The following is a 23013-nucleotide window of genomic DNA, read 5'->3' on the forward strand; positions in this document are numbered from 1 at the left end:
TTTTTATAGAGATAGGGTCTCTCTATGTTACCTAAGCTGATCTCAAACTCCTAGGCTCAAGCAATCCTCCTGTTTCAGCCTCCCAAAGTGCTGGGATTATAGGTGTGAGCCACCACACCCAGCCCACAATACTGTTTTTAAAAAAGCTTAATTGAGACATACTTCACATACCATACAATTCACATATTTAAAGTGTACAGATCAGGCCGGGCACGGTGGCTCATGCCTGTAATCCCAGCATTTGGGAGGCCGAGGCAGGTGGATCACCTGAGGCCAGGAGTTCAAGACCAGCCTGGCCAACATGGTGAAACCCCATCTCTACTAAAAATCCAAAAATTAGCTGGGTGTGATGGCGTGTACCTGTAATCCCAGTTACTCAGGAGGCTGAGGCAGGAGAATCTCCTGAACCTGGGAGGCGGAGGTTGCAGTGAGCTGAGATCACACCATTTTACTCAAGCCTGGGTGACAGAGCGAGATTCTTGTCTCAAAAAAAAAAAAAAAAAAAATTAAAAAATTAAAAAATGATAAAGTATACAAATCAGTGTTTTTTAAAAAAACATATATATGCACAGGGCTATATAAAACCACCACTACAATCTAATTTTAGAACATTTTTATTACTCTCCTCTAAAAGAAACTCTACCAATTAGTAGTCACTCCTCATTACCCCCTTTCCCAGCCCGAAGTAATCACTAATCTGCTTCCTGCCTCTATGGCTTTGCCATCTCATATAAATGGAACCACACACTGTGTGGCCTTTCTTGCCTGGCGTCTTTTGCTTAGCATGATGCTTTCAAGGATTGTCCATGCTGTAGCATGGATCAACAGATATCTGGCAGTCCCAACATCAATTGTTCTTTATTATGACTGAATAATATTGCACTGTATGAAGAGGCCACATATTTATTTATTTTTCAGTTTGTATACATTCTGATTATTTCTAGTCTTTGGCTATTATGGATAATACTTCTATAAGCATTCATGTATAAGGTTTTGTACGGATGTGTGTTTTCATTTCTCTGGGATATATTCATAGGAGTGGAATTGCTGGGTCATATGGTAACTCAGTGTTTAACGTTTTGGGAGAATGACAAACTGTTTTCCACAGTGGCTGCACTGTTTTACATTTCTACCACCAATTTCTCCACATCTTTTTTTTTTTTTCTTTGAGACAGTCTCATCCTGTCACCCAGGCTGGTGTGCAGAGGTGCGATCTCAGCACACTGCAACCTCCACCTCCTGTGCTCAAGCGATCCTCCCACCTCACCTCTGGAATAGCTGGGACTATAGGGGCATGTCACCCCACTTGGCTAATTTTTGTGTTTTTTGTAGAGATGGGGTTTCACCAATGTTGCCCAGGCTGGTCTCAAACTCCTGGGCTCAAGCAATCTGCCTGACTCAGCCTCCCAAAGTGCTGGGATTACAAGTGTGAGCCACCATGCCCGGCCTCTCCACATCCTTGTCGACACTTGTTATTGCCTGTCTCTTTTATCATAGACATCCTAATGAGTGTGAAGTGGTACTTCATTATGGTTTTGATTTGCATTTCCCTGATGACTAATGATGTTGAACATCCTTTTACGGGCTTATTGGCCATTTGTATGTCTTTGGAGAAATATCTATACAAATCCTTTACCCATTTTAAAATGGGGTTGTTTCATATATATATATATAGTTTTTGTTTTTTGTTTTTTTCTTTTTGGAGTTGGAGTCTCACTCTGTTGTCCAGGCTGGAGTGCAATGGCGCAAACTTGACTCATTGCAACCTCTGCCTCCTGGGTTCAAGCGATTCTCATGCCTCAGCCTCCCGAATAGCTGGGATTACAGGCACCCGCCACCATGCCCGGCTGATTTTTTTATTTTTAGTAGAGATGGGGTGTCACCATGTTGCCCAGGCTGGTCTTGAACTCCTAACCTCAGGTGATCCACCTGCCTTGGCATCCCAAAGTGCTTGGATTACAGGCATGAGCCACCACGCCCAGCCAATAATTAAGTTTTAAGAGGTTTTTTTTGAGACAGAGTCTGGGTCTGTCACCCAGGCTGGAGTGCAATGGTGTGATCTTAGCTCACTGCAGCCTCTGCCTCCTGGGTTCAAGTGATTCTCCTGCTTCAGCCTCCCGAGTAGCTGGGACTATAGGCATGTGCCACCATGCCCGGCTAATTTTTGTATTTTTAGTAGAGACGGGGTTTTACCATGTTGGCCAGGCTGGTCTGGAACTACTGACCTCAGGTGATCCACCCGCCTCAGCCTCCCAAAATGCTGGGATTACAGGCATAAGCCACTGCTCCCGGCTGAGTTTTAAGAGTTCTTTGTATTAATATATTATGAATACCACTTCCTCACGAGATTCATGATTTGAAGATACTTTCTGTTATTCTGAGTTGTTTTTAAACTTTCTTGATGGTATTACTTATAGCACAAAAGATTTCCATTGTGATATAGCCCAATTTAATTGTATTTTCTTTTGTTTATTTTACTTTTGGTATTGTATCTAGATTTGCTTTTTCTGGACCTTTCATATAAGTTTATAAATGAAATAATGTTGGAATAATGTGGCCTTTTGTGACTGCTTTCTTCGTGTGTGTGTGTGTTTGTGTGTGTGTGTGTGTGTTTGGTTGGTTTTTTTTTTTTTTTTAGAGATAAGGGCTTCCTCCATCAATCAGACTGAAGTGCAGTGGTGCCATCATAGCTCACAGCCTTGACCTCTTGGGTTCAAGTAATCTTCCTGCTTGAGCCTCCTGAGTTGCTAGGACTTCAGTTGCATGCTAGCACACCTGGCTAATTTTTAAAAATTTTTTCATAAGGATGGGTCTTGCTGTGTTGCCAAGGCTAGTATAATGTTTTCAGCAGTCTTCCATGTTGTAGCATGTATCAATACTTTATTCATTTTTTATGGCCAAATAATATTCTGTTATATAAATATACCACATTTTATTTATCTGTTCATTATTTGATGGACATTTGGGTTATTTCTACTTTTGGGTGTTATGAATAATGCTGCTGTGAACATTCATATTCAAGTATTTTTTGTGGACGCATGTTTCATTCTCTTAGATCCTCTAAGAGGCTTATAGTGTTAGGTCTTACATTTAGGTCTGTGATCCATTTGAGTTAATTTCTGTGTATGGTGTGAGGTAGGGTTTCAAGTGCAGTGTTTTGGATGCAGGTATCTAGTTGTTCCAGCACCATTTGTTGAAAGGGCTCTTCTCTCCCATTTCATTGCCTTGGCATATTTATTGAAAGTCAGGGCCGGGCACTGTGGCTCATGCCTATAATCCCAGCACTTTGGGAGGCTGAGGTGGGTGGATCACCTGAGGTCAGGAGTTCGAGATCACCCTGGCCAATATGGTGAAACCCTGTCTCTACTAGAAATACAAAAATTAGCCAGGCGTGGTGGTGCACACCTGTAGTCCCAGCTACTCGGGAGGCTGAGGCAGAGGAATCCCTTGAACCCGGGAGGTGGAGGTTGCAGTAAGCTGAGATCATGCCACTGCACTCCAGCCTGGGCAACAGAGCAAGACTCTGTCTCAGAAAAAAGAAAGAAAGTCAGTTGACCGTAATTAAGCATTTATTTCTGGACTTTCAATACTGTTCCATTGGTCTATATATCTATCCTCATGCTAGTACCATTCTGTCTTAATTACTATAGCTTTGTAGTAAGTTTTGAAATCAGGAAGTGTGAGTCCTCCAACCTTGTTCTTTTTCAAGAGTGTTTTGACTGTTCAGGGTCCCTTGCATTTCCATATTCAAGCATACTTTGTTTTACTGCACTCTGCTTTGTTATAATTCACAGATACTACATTTTCTACATATTGAAGGTTTGTGGAAACCCTGCATAGAGCAAGTCTGTTGGCACCATTTTTTCAACAGCATATGCTCACTTCATGTCTCTGTGTAAGCATTTATTAGCAATAAAGTATTTTTAAAGTCTGTACTTTTTTTAGACAAAATGGTATTATACATTTAATAGACTACAGTATAGTGTAAGCATAACTTTTATATGCACTGGGAAACCAAAAAATTGTGTTACTTGCTTTATTGTGATACTTACTTTATTGCAGTAGTCTGGAACCAAACCCACAATATCTCTGAGGTATGCCTCTACATTTTAAGGTCAGCTTGTCAATTTCTGCAAACAAAGCCAGCTGGGATTTTGATATTGATTGCATTGAATCTGCAGACCAATTTGGGCAATATCGTCATCTTAACAGTATTAAGTATTCAGATCCATGAACATGAGATGTCTTTCCATTTATTTATTATTTCTTTAATTTTTCTCAAGAATGTTTTGTAGTTTTCAGTGTATAAGTCTTGCACTTTTGTTAAATTTATACCTAAGGATTTTTTGGGTGCTATGGTATATGACATTGTTTTCTTAATTTTATTTTTGGAATATTAATTACTAGTATATAAAAATACCAGCTGGGCATGGTGGCTCACACCTGTAATCCTAGCACTTTGAGGCCAAGGTGAACGGATCACCTGAAGTCAGGAGTTTGAGACCAGCCTGGCCAACATGGTGAAACCCTGTCTCTACAAAAATACAGAAATTAGCCAGGCGTGGTGGTGGGTGCCTATAATCCCAGCTACTTGGGAGGTTGAGGCAAGAGAATCGCTTGAACCCTGGAGGCAGAGGTTGCAGTGAGCCGAGATCACGCCATTGCACTCCAGCCTGGGCGAGAATCCGTCTCAAAAAAAAAATTATATAGATATAGATATAGATATATAGATATATTTATATATTATATATATATATTTAGATATATTTATATATATTTTATATAGATACATTTTTATATAGATATATTTTTATATATATTTATATATATAATTGATTTTTGTCTACACAGTGATATTTTTACACCTAAAAAAATTAAGTTTCTTAGTATTTTCTAGTACCCAATCGACATTCAGATTTTCTTGGTTTGCTTGTATTAGGATCTACATATTAGGACTACATGTTACATTTGGTTATTAAGTCTCTTAGACTTATTTTAATCTGAGGCAATTCTTTTTATTTTTTATTTTATTTATTTATTTATTTGAGACAGAGTCTTACTCTGTCGCCAGACTGGAGTGCAGTGGCGCGGTCTCGGCTCACTGCAAACTCCGCCTCCCGGGTTCAAGTGACTCTCTTGCCTCGGCCTCCCAAGTAGCTGGGACTACTCGAGTAGTGAGCCACCATGCCCAGCCAATTCTTTTTATTTTAAAAAATATTTTTCAGCTGAGCATGGTGGCTCATACCTGTAATCCCAGCACTTTGGGAGGCTGAGGCAGGTGGATCATGAGGTCAGGAGTTCAAGACCAGCCTGGCCAAGATGGTGAAACCCCCATCTCTACTAAAAATACAAAAATTAGCTGGGTGTGGTGGCGGGTGCCTGTAATCTCAACTACTCGGGAGGCTGAGGCAGGAAAATTGCTTGAACCTGGAAGGCGGATGTTGCAGTGAGCCAAGATTGTGCCACTGTACTCCAGCCGGGGCAACAAGAGCGAAACTCCATCTCAAAAAGTATATATATGCATATTTTTCATAGTTGACTTGTTGAAAAGACTGAGTCAGATAGCCTGTAGAAATATCCCACATTGTAGGCAGGAGTGGTGGCATGTGCCTGTAGTTCCAGCTACTTGGGAAGCTGAGGCAGGAGGATTGCTTGAGCCCAGGAGTTCAAGGCTGCAGTGAGCCAAGATTATGCCACTGCACTCCAGTCTGGGTGACCGAGTGAGACACCAACTCAAAAGAAAAAAAAAAGAAGAAATATACCACATTCTGGATTTGTTGGTCTCTTTCCTCATGGTGTCAATTAACTTGTATCTCTATCCCCTTTATTTAGCTTTAACTGAAAGCTATCTCTGAAGCACGGGTTCCCAATCTTGGCTGCAAACTGAGAAGTTTTAAAAATTAGTGATGTCTGAGCCCCACCTCAGAGATTCTGATTTAATTCGTCTAGGACAGTAGTCCTTAAACTTTAGCAGGCATCAGAGTTACCTGAAGGGATTGTTAAACACAGATTGCTGGGTATCACACCCAGAGTCTGATTCAGAAAGGCTGGGGCAGGGCCTGAGAATGTTCATTTCTAGTAGATTCCAGGTATTGCTTCTGCTGGTTTGGTGAATGCACTTTGAGAACTCTTGGTCTCTCATGAGGTCTGGGCAAGATGTTTTTCAAAACTCTGTAGGTAACATTAATGTGCAGCCTGGCCTGAGAAATGTGGAGCTAGTAGTTTCAGCCAACAGATGATCTTTGTCTGGATCCATTATTTCATTAGTGGGGTTACAAAATGACCATGCCTGTCCAAAGAAGAACTTTCCAAAGGGATTCTTTTAATGACCAAATTTTAAATTTGGAAAAGAGCCCTTAAAATTAAATGTAGGCAAGGTGCAGTGGCTCACGCCTATAATCCCAGCACTTTTGGAGGCTGAGGTGGGCAAATTACCTGAGCTCAGGAGTTCAAGACCATCCTGGACAACATGGTGAAACCCTGTCTCTATTAAAAATACAAAAAGATTAGCCGGGCATGGAGACATGTGCCTGTAGTCTCAGCTACTCCGGGGGCTGAGGCACGAGAATCGCTTGAACCTGGGAGACGAAGGTTGCAGTGGGCTGAGATTGCACCACTTTACTCCAGCCTGGGCAACAAAGCGAGACTCTGTCTCCAGAAAAACTAATTAATTAATTAAATGTGTGTGTCAGTCAGTCCTCTTTGCAGGTATGTACATCTAGAAAAAGATCAGGACAAAATATACCAACGTAATAATAATAGTTATCTCCGGATAGTGAAATTGTGAGTGATTATGTTTTTTACATTTTCTTTTTGTTGTCGTTATTTTTTGAGACAGAGTATTGCTCTGTCACCCAGATTGGAGTGCAGTGACATGATCTTGGCTCACTGCAACCTCTGCCTCCCAGGTTCAAGTGAATTTCATGCCTCAGCCTCCCAAGTAGCTGGGATTACAGATGCAGGTCAACCACGCACGGCTAATTTTTACATTTTTAGTAGAGACAGGGTTTTGCCATGTTTATCAGGCTGGTCTCGAACTCCTGACCTCAGGTGATCCGCCCACCTCGGCCTCCCAAAGCACTGAGATTACAGGTGTGAGTCACTGGGCCTGGCCTGTTTTTTACATTTTCTAATGAGTAAGTAGGATCATTGTAACCAGAAGAAAGCCAAATATGTGTTATGAAAAATAGTTTCTGAAATGTCAAAGAGAAAATTTTAGCTCCCCAAAATATTTTTTTTTCTAAGGAGTCTATTTTCATTATTATATCTCTCTTTTTTTTTGAGACAGAGTTTTGCTCTTTGGCCCAGGCCAGAGTGCAGTGGCGTGATCTCGGCTCACTGCAACCTCTGCCCTCCGGGTTCAAGCGATTCTCCTGCCTCAGCCTCCTGGGATTATAGGTGCCCGCCACCACACCCAGCTAATTTTTGTATTTTTAGTAGAGACAGGGTTTCGCCATGTTGGCCAGGCTGGTCTCGAACTCCTGACCTCAGGCAGTCCACTGCCTCGGCCTCCCAAAGTGCTAGGATTTACAGGCATAAGCCACTGTGCCCGACCTATATCTCTTTTTATATCTTTTGAGTAAACAATGAGTCAGTCTGTTTCTCACAGTACCCTATACCTCTGTGCTGTTTGCTTTGTGTCCCTTCCATGTTCATTTCCTTTTGGCATTGTTTTGTCCTGAGGCTTTAGAAGAGTAAAGGCAGAGATGTAATGGGAGACAGTCATCACCATAGAGAAACACCACCAGTGGTTTCCAGTTTCCTTGTTTGATGTGTTTCCTGGGCACTTGTCAGACAGAGACTGTTAGTAGGAATGGTCTTCCTTCTCAGTGCTCTCAGGGGCTGAAATCCACTTAGTCCTGCTTTTTATCCTGGTCAGTTAGAATGGGAAATTTTCCAGCTTGGACAACAAGCCATGGGATTGGAGTAAGGCAGTTTAATTTCTTCTGTTTTTGGCATTTTGGAAGTTAATGACCTTGGTTAGCAGCACCAGTGGCCCTCTAAAAGATACTTCAGGTAGCAAATGTTCACTCCAATATAGACCAGGCATCACCTCCCTCTTGAACCCATTCACATCCTGCCGCTTCCCAGGCAGAAGTGACCTCTCCACATTTCTAAGACAGACCACTGTCAGTACCTATTATACCTAACAGGGCTGCACCATTACCCTTTGTTTCAGGCAGGAACCAGATGTCATTTGTGTCTGTATCTCAGCTTTTTGTATGATGTTAGGCCCATAGTACTTGCTGAGTAAATGTTTGCTATATGCCTTGACTCTTACCTAATTACTCACCATGCATGAGACCAGATAGCTGACACTTCATATGTACTCTGTATCTGTTTTCTCACTTGTTACGTGTGCTCTTACAGGCATCTTATTATAGAAAACTTTATCCCTCTGGAAGAAAAAAGTAAAATTATGAATAGAGCCTTCTTTGATGAAGAGGAAGATCATTGGAAACTACATCCTATTACCAGACTGGAGTAAGTCACTATTAACTTTAAGTATATTTTCAAGTATGAGGGAGGAAAAGAATGTTGATAACAAGACCCCTCTGGTCAACAAAGGGGTTTGATAAGAACACAGTTTGGCTTATTTAAACTCAAAACCCACTGCATTTCTGATTTTGTAGCTGCCATAGATCCACCAGGTAAAAGTTTGATGATGAGTGTGGTTTTAGGAATTGGGAGACTTTGTCACTAGTGAGTGAGCAAGTGACCTTTCCAAAGTTCCTGCATTTCTGTTTCTCCAGCTGTGAAGTGAAGTATGCTAGGTCACATGAGGGACAATTCAGAGCTGTTATCTTTGTGTGTCATTCTGACCCACAGTGTTGAGAAGGATTCTCATGCTAAGTCTGGGTGCTGCTGGAAAGATGGGAGACACCTGGCAGGGATGCAGAGGTGGGGGGTGTTGACAGCTATGCTTTGTGAATGCTGTCTAAGAACTGGGTGATGATTAAAAATCTCTTCTGGCTTAAAAGATACATGATGCTCTGAATCAGAAAGCAACTCAAGCAGAAAACAGAAGCATTTCCCGTTCCACTTACGTCAGCCTGCAGTCCAGGGAGTTACTTGCTTCAGGTTCTGTCAGAGTCTTCTGAGTGCTGGTTCCACAGGACTCCAGCCAGGGCTTTAACACTACAGTTCATTTCCAGGAACCAGCAGATGATGAAGCGACCAGTCTCAGCCGTGGGATATAAGAGACCATTGAGCCAGCACGCAAGAATGTCCATGATGATTCGTCCAGAGGCCCGATACAGGGTGAGAAGATCCTTCTTGGGTTTTTCTCCTGTCTCTTTTGGAGTCTAGATTTGTGTAAGCCCTTAGATGCTATTCCACTCGGAGTTGATACCTTCTTTCCAGAGGTACTTGAAGACATTTATACCAATAACAATTATAACAAATAAATAAATAAGCTGAGCACAGTAGCTCACACCTGTAATCCCAGCAGTTTGAGAGTCCGAGGTGGGCAGATTGGTTGATTCTCAGGAGTTTGAGACTACCCTGGGCAACGTGGCGAAACCCTAACTCTACTGAAAATACAAAAATTAGCCAGGTGTGGTGGTGTGTGCCTGTAGTCCCAGCTACTTGGGAGGCTGAGGTGGGAGGATTACCTGAGCCCAGGAGGCAGAGGCTGCATTGAGCCAAGATCATGCCACAGCACTCTAGCCTGGGTGACAGAGTGAGACCCTGTCTCAAAAAATAAATAAGTAAATATAATAAAAATAATAACTAATAGGCCGGGCGCAGTGGCTGATGCCTGTAATCCCAGCACTTTGGGAGGCTGAGGTGGGTGGATCACCTGAGGTCAGGAGTTCGAGACCAGCCTGGCCAACGTGGTGAAACCCCATCTCTACTAAAAACACAAAAATTAGCCGGGTATGGTGGCAGGCACCTGTAATCCCGGCTACTCGGGAGGCTGAGGCAGGAGAATGGCGTGAACCCAGTGGGCAGAGCTTGCAGTGAGCCGAGATCGCACCACTGCACTCCAGCCTGGGCAACAGGGCAAGACTCCGTCTCAAAAAAAAACAAAAACAAAAACTAAAAACACAAAAATTAGCCGGGTATGGTGGCAGGCACCTGTAATCCCAGCTACTCGGGAGGCTGAGGCAGGAGAATCGCTTGAACCCAGGAGGCAGGAGGCGGAGGTTGCAGTGAGCCAAGATCGTGCCACTGCACTACAGCCTGGGTGGCAGAGCGACACTCCGTCTCAAAAAAAAAAAAAAAAAAAAAGTCAGTACTAGAGAAGGAGAGTACAAACATCCTGTCTGTCATGGCCAGTAAATATTAACAATGAGCTTCAAAATGGCTCTGTGGGAAGACTGGAGAGAACACAGATGTGTAGTGACAGGAGATGGACCTGTCGTAAAGAACTTCAGGTACTCTCATCTCACAAGATGTGTGTCAGTCATGTAGTCATTTAAAGGGACATCATTGAGGACTATTTAATGACCCCAAAATAGAAAAATAGAAGCTCTGCCATGAGAGCCTCTACTTTTTAATTAAATTAAATTAATTAATTTATTTGTTTTGAGATGGAGTCTCGCTCTGCTGCCCAGGCTGGAGTGCAGTGGCGCAATCTCTGCTCACTGCAACCCCTGTCTCCTGGGTTCAAGCAATTCTGGTGCTTCAGCCTCCCTAGTAGCTGAGACTACAGGCACATGCCACGACACCCAGCTAATTTTTGTATTTTTAGTAGAGATGGGGTTTCACCATGTTGGCCAGGTTGGTCTTGAATGCCTGACCTCAGGTGATCCACCCACCTCGGCCTCCCAAAGTGCTGGGATTACAGGCATGTGCCAACATGCTCAGCTAATTTTTGTATTTTTAGTAGAGATGGGGTTTCACCATGTTGGCCAGGCTGCTCTCGAACTCCTGACCTCAGGTGATCCACCCGCCTTAGTCTCCCAAAGTGCTGGGATTACAGGCGTGAGCCACCGTGCCGGCCTTTTTTTTTCTTTTTTTTTTTTTGAGGCAGGATCTCACTGTGTCACCCAAGCTGGAGTGCTATAGCACAGTCATAGCTCACTGTATCCTCAGACTCCTTGGCTCAAGTGATCCTCCTGCCTTGGCCTCCCAAAGCACTGGGATGACCATGCCCAGCTGAGCACTTGCTGTGTGCTGGGCATTGTACTCAGCACTTGACTGCTTTCTCTAATTAAGTTTCCCCATCTTCTCTATGCAGTCAGTCCTGTTGCTTAAAGGTCAGGTAGTGGGGCAAGTGGCTGAACTAGGATACACAAAGTATTAAGTTATAGAGTAATTTACACCAGAAGTATATATATGATATAAAATTTGATGTAAAATATATTGAAATGTAAATTGTTTTTCTCTGCTTGGTGGAAGCACACTCAATTTTTTTTTCTTTTTGCTCATCTGTATTTTATAACTATCAATAGAGAACTTGTATTATTTTTATAGTGAAAGATTTTCACTTGAAATATTTTTACATGTTTCTGAGTTTCTCTTGGCAGCCAGAGGCAAACAGAAGATTACGGTTAGTTAGCTCTTTGGGTGCCATTCTTCCTGGCTTTGAGTTATTTAAAAGAAAGAAAGCAAAAGCAAAAAATTAGGTGGGGTTAGGCATTGTAAAACGGCATCACTTCTTTTAGGCAGGTTCTTTCTTGATAGGCCCTGAATAACAAGCAATTTGCACTTCTGTTCTTGGAGGGGCCCTCGATTGCTTGTACTGCCTGTGTCCAGTTGGAGGCTAACCTAGCTGGTGATGGCTGTGCTTCTGCAGGCAGAAAACATTGTGCTGTTAGAGCTGGACATGCCCAGCCGGACCACCAGAGACTATGAGGGCCCAGCCATTGCCCCCAAGGTCCAGGCTGCATTGGATGCAGCTCTGCAGGATGAAGATGAGATACAGGTGGATGCATCATCCTTTGAAAGCACTGCAAATAAGAAATCCAAGGCCAGGTGAGTGGCTTTGATGACGTGTGTTTAAACAGAACATGTTTGAACAAGGACAAACCAAAGCAAGAATGCTTGTTTATCATGGAATACTTTGCAGAACACACTAGAAAATGTTGCCATATTACTCGTATGTTTACTTATTTATTCTACAAATATTTATGGTTGAGATACTACGCCAGGTGTACTGAATACCAGAATACCTAATGTACCCAGTCCCTTACTATAAGGTGAATGTGTTCTGGTGAAATAGCAGTCAGTTCTTCAGTTCTCATGAGGTGTCCGGTAGTTCTAAGTGCTTTACAAACATTCTCTTAATGATTTCCTGTAAAAACTTAGAAGGCAAATATTATAATCAGTCCCATTTTATAGACAAGAAAACTGAAACTTAGAGAATTTGAGAAAGTAGCCATCTCCAAGGAAACCCAGCAAGTAAGGGCCAAAGCGAGAATTCAAAAATAGGTCAATCCAGATCCACAACCCAGGCTCTGGGCCTCCATGCTAAGTTTACCTCACCCATTTGGTGCAAAAGTAGTAATTCTGTCTTATTACATTCTGGATTAAAAGTTGTAGGAAGACAATTGGGTGGAAAACCAAAATGGAAGAAATTCTACCTGCAAACTTAATATTTTTTTATCAATCAGGAAAGGACAGTACAGTCAAGCTTTGGTTTTAAAGGAAGAACAATTGCTAAGCATCAGAGTCTCCTTCTCTCAGGTTCCACACCTCTGTTCTGAGGCCATTTTCGCCATCCAAAGGTTCAGGCTGTGCCAGTCTAGTGGTTTTACAGTTGAACTTATTGTCGTTTTCAGGCCATTGAAGAATGGCCTGAAATGAAATGTTAATGACATCTGATGTGTCAGGGACAGAGATGGGGACATGTAATATAAACATGTGTTTGACTTTTGCAGGCCTAAAAGTGGAAGGAAGTCGGGATCCTCCTCCTCTTCCTCAGGAACCCCTGCATCTCAGCTTTATCCACAGTCTCGGGGGCTGGTTCCAAAGTAAAGCCAGCTTCTCCTCTCCCAGGGCGGAAACAGCATTTGCCTTCTGAGAGAAGAGACTAGCAAAAAGCTGCAGAGAGGATTCAGCCGAAACTCAGAACCGTTCCCCTGAGGAGAAGCGATGGCCTCTTTGCAGATCAACCAACTTAATCTGGTTGAACGTGCTGTTCCTAATCTGGCACTCAGCCCCTCTGGGAAACATCTTTTAATTAGCATCTCAGAAATGCATGGGTAAGGTAAAGTGCGATAGTCCAAGTGGAAAGCAAGAGAATGACCAGTGACCTTGCTTCCTTCCCCCTTGCCTTCTTCTCCCCCTTCCCCTGCCCTCCCTTTCTCTCTCTCCTTTTCTAGCCTGTTCTTTACACGGGGCTCCCTTCTTGTTGAACAATAGGGCAGAATCAGGAGTCACCTTAGCAGGACCACATCTTTGGAGCCTCGGGATAAAATGACAGTGAGGTTGAAAAGTGAAAACCCTAGAACTTGAATAGGTGCCTGTTTTTGAGGGAGAAATGAGAAATCGCATTTGGATCTAGGCCCCAGGTGGGCACCATCAGCAGTCTTGCTTCCATGCACCTCAGTAAGAAGTGAATCTGCCTTTGGGACCTGCTCAGTGAGGAAATCTCTTCCAATTTCTGCTTCTGAAGGATTCAATGTTGGGAGCAATAGAAATAACATTCCCTTTGCCTCCTCGGAGTGTTTAGGGAAATAGCTTCTTTAAAACCTCAAAACCATGACCATCCTGTCAAAGACCTAAGTCTGTAAGCTGGTGCCATGTCCATACACCATGTCACTTTACTCTTCATTTGTCACCATCTTTTCCCATGCACGCGTACTCTGAACATCCTTGTGTGGGCCCATCCTCTGCCTCCAGAGCATGCTCTGCCATGGGCCTGTTTTGTGGAAGAAAGGAGGCTGTCTCTGCCTTCTCTGATGGGACTGGAGTTGAGGGAAGGAGCTGTATTGTGGCACTTCTGAATTCCCCGTTCTGTTCTATATTGGTATAGAGAGCAGAAGAGTAGCTAGGCAGATGCAGAGATGGAGACATGAGACTCAGTGCAGTGGGTAGGGAAGACATAACAGATGGAAGCAAAGGAATCCTGCCTGCCTTCAGCAGAGAATTCACCGAATTCTAGAACTGTGGCTCCCTCCAGGCAGAGCCTAAGATGCTGGTGAAGAATAGCTGCGTGATTGAATAGGCTCAAAGGAGAGTTCAGAATTCCCCATTTACATATTACTAGTTTGGTTTGTAAGTTTTAGTTCCTTGTATTATTGAGATTCAGAGCTTCATTTTATGTTGGTCATTAGGTGAATATTACTCATTTTCCCTCAAGAGAAGCTCATAAGTGTGTGTGGGTGTGAGAGCACGATGGTGCCTGTGTTCTGTGAATGTGTCCATGTGTGTCTGTAAGAAAGACAGAGACCAAGAACTTGCCCAATTTTAGAAATACACTAATGTGCAGTTGTTGCCTTTTGTCTGTATTAAAGGCCCATTGAATGACTAATCCAGGCTGGAAGCACTCCCATGTGGGTGTCTGAGTCCATGAGCCAAGCCTGAGGGGACAGTGAGTCTCCAGGTCTGCCACACTGGTGCACCTTGCTGGCACGGTGCCTCAGGAAGGTGGCGACTCAGGTGGGCCTTGAGTTATATTTTAACTCAGCTGCTCAGTTCCCAGGGCACATTTCTGGATCAGAACCCATGGGAAACAGGAGGTACTAAGTGCAATGTCTTAGCATTCTGCAAAATGGAGATCTGTTGTCCAGCGGCTTATCTCCTTTTTAGTAACCCTTCTTTCTGAACCCAGGGCCCTTTTCAGCCTTCCCTCATCTTTTCTTGAGATCAAACTTTACTTCTTTCTTATTTACTAAGAATTTGCCTGTTTGAATAAGAACAAAACGCTAAGGTGGGTAGCCTAAGCTGGTTGTCTGCTGGTTACACGTGTCTCTCACACCACATTTCCTCAAAGCTAATCTGAATTCTGTAGGCTAAAAATATTCATGTAGCAAATCTGAGAATTGGAAACTGCAGATAACCGGCCGGGTATGGTGACTCATGCCTGTAATCCTAGCACTTTGGGAGGCCGAGCTGGGTGGATCACCTGAGGTTAGGATTTCAAGACCAGCCTGGCCAACATGGTGAAACCCCATCTGTACTAAAAATACAAAAATTTGCCAGGTGTGGTGGTGCATGCCTCTAGTCCTAGCTACTCAGGAGGCTGAGGCACGAGAATCACTTGAACCTGGGAGGCGGAGGTTGCAATGAGTCGAGATCACACCACGGCACTCCAGCCTGGGTGACAGAGTGAGACTCCGCCTCAAAAAAAAAAAAAAAGAAAGAAAGAAAAAGAAAACTGCAGATAACCCTATACATTAATACTGGTATCTCGAGGTGACTCTTCTGACCAAGGGTGGTTAAGTGACACATAGAACTTTTCTAAGAGAAGACAGACAAGTTGACAGGCATGCCTTGTACTCAGCTGTGTTCATGTGGTGGTCTGTGGAAACAAAAGAAGACTCATTTGGAAATGAAGCTGTCCCTTTCCAAGCAGTCTCTGGTGCTTTTCTTCTCTCAAAATGGATCCGATAAATATTTGAATAGAGCAGATTGTAGAACGTCGTGCTGCCACCAGAAAGCTGCTGTTTTGGGTTCTGCATTGAGCCAAATATGTAGAGGACCTACCAAGCCCACTGAGGGACCAGGTTTTCATGTCTCTAGTCATACCTAGAATGTTCTGAGCCGTCTGAGGGCCTTCATGCCAGCAGCAGCTAGCAAAGCCAGAAAGCAAGTCTAACAGGATCTAAGATGACAATCAGGAGAAGGAGTTTGAGACTGTGTATGCAACCCCCAATAGACCCCCTTTTACTCTGATCTGGAGAGTGTATCTGGCTTCATATTTTCAAGTCACATGTCTCTCAGACCCCTGGATTCAGAACCCAAGGCCACAAATCATAGGCATGAAGCACTTTCTTAAGACTGACCTAACGCTGGATTATTTCCCGTCTAACGCCTGCATGCTGCTTGAATTGCTCCACCCACACCTCCATGACCAAGGGCGCCAGAGTGCTGCAACTGGGGCGTGGGCCGCTCTCTGCTTTTCCTGTCTGACTCTGACAAGTCGTCCCTCACTGAATGTAGAATCGTTGCCAAGTTTCTGAGAAGTGTCGATTCCCTGTTAACGTGGATATCAGTTCTGCCTCACATTTCCCACTTGAGGTTGAGGCGTACTGGAGACAACACCTCAGACCATCTGAACCCCATCAGTGGACGAAAATGGGGCTGTTAATATACTCTAAAAGCCATACTAAAAGTGCTCTGAGGGAACTGGCTAAGAATAGTGGGCCTGGTGATTGTCTATCACGCAAGGCTTTGTTTTGTACTGTTCAGAAATCTGTCACCTTTCTGCCTGCCCTTGTTTCCTGAATGAAATGCTTCTGGGGTTATTTATGAAAGGAGTGATCCTGGGGCAGGCAGGAGGCAGTGGGCTTTATGGCTCCTTGAAGTTATTACTGATCTTGACCTTCTCTTTGGCTACCTTTAGACAAAGAATACACCAATCAATACTTGGGGCTCTAAGTTTTACAATTGATATTTATTTGTATCATCTCTTTGTCTAGGAATGTAAAAGTGATTCTAAACTAAGATGTGTAATAAAAATCAATCAGATTTATTGTACCTACAAAAAGGTGTCCTCATAAATGACTAAGGCTTTTGAAAATGACATGCCTGTGGCTGACACACTGCCATTTTCAATAAACATTTTAATTGGGTGGGAGTGGGAAAATGAAGATTGAGTTGGGATGCTGGCATTATTTAATATAGCAACAAGGGGCAGGGCGCAGTGGCTCACGCCTGTAATCCCAGCACTTTGAGAGGCTGAGCCGGGTGGATCACTTCAGGTCAGGAGTTTGAGACCAGCCTGGCCCACATGGTGAAACCCTGTCTGTACTAAAAATACAAAAAATGAGTTGGGCGTGGTGGTGTGCACCTGTCATCCCAGCTACTCGGGAGACTGAGGCAGGAGAATCGCTTGAGGCCGAGATTGCAGTAGGCCAAGATCGCACCACTGCACTTCAGCCTGGGCAGCGGAGCGAGACTCCATCTCAAAAATAAATAAGTAAATAAAAAATAAATAAATAATATAGCAACAAGGAAAAGGGCATAAAATGAAGAAGGATAGAGTGACAAATAAGTGTTTTTCATGCTTTTCTGTGGAGGTTCCTGAGACTGGCCTGGGCAGCAGGCATGAAATTTCTTTTAACTTTTGTGTTTTGTTTTAAAAGTAAATTTACTATTATACGTCATATTTTAAAATATATGTGCCTTTTTTTTTTTTGAGACAGGGCATCATTCTGTTGCCCAGGCTGGAATGCAGTGGCGTGATCACGGTTCTCTGCAGCCTCAGCCTCACAGGCTCAAGTGATCTTCCCACCTCAGCCAAGACTATAGGTGTGCACCACTATACCTGGCTAATTTTTTATTTTTTGTAGAAATGGGGTCTCTCTATGTTGCCCAGGCTGGTCTGTGCCTTTTTTAACACAAACGTATTTTATGTTGCTTACCGTCAGGAAAAGAAGATACAAAAAATGGCCCACACATTGTCTTTTGGATTTCCATGCTCGTAGGCCTGCTGGAGTGACCCTGGGGGGTTGTGCCCCTTAGTTGAGAAGTGGGACTGGGTGGAAGGAGCACAGACCCTGGACTCCAAGCTGGGTTTGAATTCTAGTATTGCCACTGCTTACTAACCATATGACTAGGAGGAATTTAATTGACCTCTCTGAACTTTGGGGCCTTTGTCTGTAAAGTGGAGTGATTATCCCCACTTTGAAGGGCCATTTTGAGGATCAGCGATACATTTAAAGCAGCAAGTACAGTATGGGATAGAGCAAACATGAAAAAAATGTGGTTATTGCTGTGATAAGGCACTGTGTTTAGAAGATACCATGAACACTTTCTGTCCCGAGAAACTAGAAGTCAGTATTGGACATACCATCTTTAGAAAATCCTAAAGAAAAGCTGTTAACTGTTTAGTAATGTGTATTGAGTACCTACTATGTGTCAAGCTATTCTAGGCACTAGATATATAGACATAACACCAGGAACCTGCCCACATGGAACTTGCAGTTTAATGGGGATGGAGGATGGGTAAATGTTAAATTAACCAAATGCACACAAATATATGATTATGAATTGTGTCAAATGTCATGAAGTTATAATAGGTTTTTGTTTTTGTTTTTGAGACGAGGTCTCGCTCTGTCACCCAGGCTGAAGTACGGTGGCGTGATCATGGCTCACTGTAGCCTCGACCTCCTGGGCTCAAACGATCCTCCTGCCTCAGTCCTCCAAGTAACTGGGACCAAGGTGCGAACCACCACACCTGAATAATTTTTTTAAATTTTTTATAGAGATAGGATTTTGTCATTTTGCTCAGGATGGTCTTGAACTTATGGGCTCAAGTGATCCTCCTGCCTCAGCTTCCCAAAGTGTGTGGCCAATATAATAGAATATTATAAAAGGAGAGTGGAGACCTAATTTAGATGGGGTGGGTAAAGTAGGAAAGGGCTCTTTGAAGAAATGACAGTTACAGTGAGATCTAGAGGACAGGAGTTAGCTGGGCAAGGAGGAGGGAAGGGCATTTGTGAAGGGATTGGGGAACAGTGTTTGCGAGGGTTTTGCAGAACAGACTCAAATTTCACAACGAGGTATCTGCAGTCCCTTTTTACCCTCACTAGAGGGTAGCATGGAGAACTGTAGAAAAGATTACAGTCTAGGACTTTAAAGATAGCAACAAAAAATGTAAAGAGCACAAAGGGGACAGTGGCCTGTGCGACTCGGGCAAACGTTTCATAATTGTGTTTCTTCATAAGATGCTTTCAAACTATGTGTAATGTCTGTTTACTCCCCACCCTTCCAAAAAGAGTTAAGAAACAGCTTGGCTTAGCCTCAATAATTACTAGTTTAGAATAGTTCAGAATCCATTACCCAGAAAGCAAGAGTTCAAAGTAGGATTTGAAGAACTGTGAGTGTGTTCTTGAAAATGACAGAATTTGCTGGGTGCAGTGGCTCACGCCTGTAATCCCAGCACTTTGGGAGGCCAAGGTGGGTGGATCACCTGAGGTCAGGAGATCGAGACCAGCCTGACCAACGTGGAGAATCCCCGTCTCTACTAAAAATACAAAATTAGCCAGGCATGGTGGAACGTCCCTGTAATCCCAGCTACTCAGGAGGCTGAGGGAGGAGAATCGCTTGAACCCAGGAGGCAGAGGTTGTGGTGAACCGAGATCGCTCCATTGCACTCCAGCCTGGGCAACAACAGTGAAACTCCATCCATCCATCTAAAAAAAAAAAAAAAAAAAAAAGAAAAGAAAATGACAGAATTCTTGGTTGGGCCAGATGCTAATTCATCAGGGGAAATACAGGACAGACGGGGCACCTGGCAACTTGGAAATTCCTACCAACTCAGCTTTGGTTTTTTTATCTTTTGGATTTTTAAAATTTTAATCAACAAACTACTGAATTTTGGAAACTGTATTTTGAACTTCAAACTGATAATTTAAGTCTTGGGGGCTGTGATTTTGGCAGGCCCTCTTATATTAGAGTTACCATCTGATTGAAGCTTACCCTGAGATTCTGGTCTCCAAGGACCACGTGGTGGGCACATCTGCCAACTGGGTTGTCGGTGGCATTTGTCAAGGATGTAACTGTAGATCTTGCAGCTGCTCCTGTTTCATCCTCCATTTCTTTCACTAGTCTTGTGGTTAACTGGTCCCTGGGTGCTTCAGTTAGGCGTGCCAACTGGGGACTTGCTGTTGGGGTGGAGGAGTGGGCAGAGGGAGCGATGGCTCACCGCATCCCTGGGGACGGTGTAGCCCACAGGCACTTGTTGAGTGCCCTCTATGCACCAGGTGCCTTGCCCTGCACTGGAGATATGGAGGGGAGTAGATGTACCACAGCCCTTCTGAGGAGAGGGGAGACAGAAACACAAGGATGGCAATTCAGAGCACTTGCTGCGTAGGAGGCCTGCCTCCTCTCCTCACACAGCCCTCCTAGTCCTCTGAGGCCAGAGCCACACAGGGCTCCATTTGGTTCCTGGGTTATGCCATGTGCTTTGCTGCCTGGCACCTTCACACCTTCACAGATGCCATATGCCTTCTGCCTGAAACATTTTCTCCTCATTCTTTGCTTGGCTAACTCCTACTCATCCATCAGGAACCAGTTGAATGTCACCTTCTCAGAGAAGCCTTCCCCAGCCATTCGTTGTGGTTTTCCCCATCTCTGCCTCCCAGGTTCAAGCAATTGTCCTGCCTCAGCCTCCCGAGTAGCTGGGACTATAGGCTGGTGCCACCATGCCCAGCTATTTTTTTATATTTTTAGTAGAGATGGGGTTTCACCATGTTAACCAGGATGGTCTCGATCTCCTGACCTCATGATCTGCCTGCCTCAGCCTCCCAAATTACAGGCGTGAGCCACCACGTCCAGCCACAAAAAAAAAATTTTAATTCATCAGGCATAGTGACATGAACCTGTAGTCCCAGCTACTCAGAAGGTTGAGGTTGGAGGCTCACTTAAGCCTAGGAGGTCAAGGGTGCAGTGAGTTACGATTGCACCACTGCACTCCAGCCTGGGTGACAGAGGAAGGAAGGACAAGCATGCCAGACAAAGGGGACAACATGAATAAATGCAAGGAGAGTTCCTGGTGACTGGGGAATCTGATGGGCCTGGAATGATGGAATGGGGATGGAGAACGGGGCTGGGAGGGTCTCGACTCCATGGCTCAAGTTAGAGGGAGAGCCCTTGGAGGCTTTTGTGTGTTTTGGAGACCAGGGGAGTGAAGTGCAGCCCTATTTACACTCGAATATTTTCCCCTTAAGCCAGCCTGGCATGCTATTATTTCTTTTTGAGATAACAGAAAGCAATTTCACTAAGTGCCTGCTTTAAGTTTGCCTGCTGTTCACACAGCTTTCTGGGCTTAGTTGGCAAATTGCATTCTGCCAGGAGCTTTCCCTGGCACAGCTCACTACCCAAGGAATTCTAAGGAGCACTTGAGCTTGACTCCAAGGTCTTGGTTCCCTAGGAATGGGGCCTAGTCTTTTTTCAGGGCAGTGGGCTGGAAGGTGGCCCCTATTCTGCATTTGGCAGCAGAGAAATTAAACTTCTGCCATTGGTTTGGGGATTTGTTTTTCTGTTCAGTCAACAAAAGATTAAATAACCTATGCTGTTCAAGACTCCATGTCATGGGCTACAGCAGCCATGAACCCTGCCCTTCCAGAACTCTCAGTCTGGAGGAAATTCTGGCCATTCACAAATAAGTAAATTTAAGGTGAGCAGTGGCACAGTTACAGCACAAAGGAGGTGTCACAGATTTCCATAAGGGGCTTTGTTAATGCAGTGATCACCCTCTGCTAGATTATTCCAGGGACAGTGAGGAGCCAGGACTTTGGCATCAGATTCATTTATTCATTCTTTGAGCATCTACTAAGTACTGGGCATTCTTCTAGATCCTAGGGATACAGAAGGCAGCTCCTGCCCTAAGGAATGTCACATCCTAATAGTGGAGGCAGATGGTTGTCAAAGGACAAACATGGTGTGTCTAATGGTGGTCAGAAGTGCTCTGAAGTAAAACCAGGCAGGTCAGAAAGTAAAGAGCTGGAGTGTGGCTGAACTGGATTGGGAGGGCAGGGAAAGCATCTCTGGAGTGATGAGATGTACATTTGAGCAGAGCCCTGAGTGAAATTAGGGAGCAAGCTGTGTGTCTGGTACCTGGAGGCAGAATATTCTAGGAAGTAAGAGTCAGAGTGTGGCTGGACATGGTGGCTCACACCTGAAATCCCAGCACTTTGAGAGGCTGAGGCAGGCAGATAACCTGAGGTCAGGAGTTCAAGATGAGCCTGGCCAACATGGTGAAACCCTGTCTCTACTAAAAATACAACAATTAGCCGGGCATGGTGACATGCACCTGTAATTGCAGCTACTCAGGAGGCTGAGGCAGGAGAATTATTTGAACCTAGGAGGTGGAGGTTGCAGTGAGCCGAGATTGCGCCACTGCACTCCAGCCTGGGCAACAGAGTAAGACTCCATCTCAAAAAAAAGAAAAAAAAAAGAGTGCAAAGGAGGTGGGAGTGCATTTAGAGACAGGAAGGGGACAAGTGTGCTTAGTGGGCAGTAGGTTAGGAAGGTGGGCAGAGGCAAGTCGTAAGTGAATTTTATTTTTGAGCCATTGGACACTTCTGAGCAAAAGAGGGAAATGATCTGACAAGAATGCTCTCAAAGGATCCCTCTGGCTGCTTGGTGGAGACAAACTGTAGGGAGCAGAAGGGGAAGTGAGGAGACTGCTTGGAGCAGCAGGGAGCTTGGGGACGCGGGGATGGGGTGGGGGGGTGCAGTGGGGCCGCAAAGGTAATGCAGATGAGAGAGGGCAGCTTGGACCAGGCGGTGGGGACAGAGAACTGGGAACATGCCTTAGATTTATTTTGTCTGCTGATAATCAGAGATGAGAGGGGAGATAAAAAGAAGCAACAATAGTTCCAAGGCTTTTGATCTGAAACTTATTGAAATTCAACCTATGCCACTTGCTTCCATGTGTTTTTTTCCCTTCTCTTTCTTTCTTTTTTTTTTTGAGACAGAGTCTTGCTCTGTCACCCAGGCTGGAGTGCAGTGGCATAATCTTGGCTCACTGCAACCTCTGCCTCCCAGGTTCAAGCGATTCTCCTGCCTCAACCTCCTGAGTAGCTGGAATTACAGGCATGTGCCACCATGGCCGGCTAATTTTTGTATTTTTAATAGAGACGGGGTTTCACCATATTGGTCAAGCTGGTCTTGAACTCCTGACCTTGTGATCCGCCCGCCTCAGCCTCCCAAAGTGCTAGGATTACAGGCGTGAGCACCACGCCCAGCCCGTTTTTTCCCTTTTTAAAAAACAAAAATACAGCAAAACCCACACAGCTTTATTGAGATTTACAGTCATGCATTGCTTAACAATGGGGAGACCATCTGCGAAATGCATCATTAGGTGATTTCATCACTGCATGATCACTATGAAGTGTATGTGCACAAGCTTACTGGTATAGCATACCACACAATTAGGCTATATCGTATAGC

General features: G+C 44.2%; 1 protein-coding gene across 2 annotated transcripts in view; it reads left to right on the forward strand.

Moving 5' to 3' along the window:
- Positions 1-16600, forward strand: part of KIF3B (kinesin family member 3B) — a 56481-nt gene extending 39881 nt beyond the window's left edge. For both annotated transcript variants that reach the window (XM_024238929.3, XM_054542108.2), the window contains 4 exons: positions 8371-8484; positions 9156-9261; positions 11744-11922; positions 12828-16600. In XM_024238929.3, the coding sequence (XP_024094697.1) occupies positions 8371-8484; positions 9156-9261; positions 11744-11922; positions 12828-12924 (496 nt within the window). In that variant the 3' untranslated portion in view covers positions 12925-16600. The remainder of the gene's footprint in view (positions 1-8370; positions 8485-9155; positions 9262-11743; positions 11923-12827) is intronic.
- Positions 16601-23013: the final 6413 nt, after the last annotated feature.

This window comes from Pongo abelii, chromosome 21, assembly GCF_028885655.2.
Source record: "Pongo abelii isolate AG06213 chromosome 21, NHGRI_mPonAbe1-v2.0_pri, whole genome shotgun sequence".
NCBI classification, from domain to species: Eukaryota; Metazoa; Chordata; class Mammalia; order Primates; family Hominidae; genus Pongo; species Pongo abelii.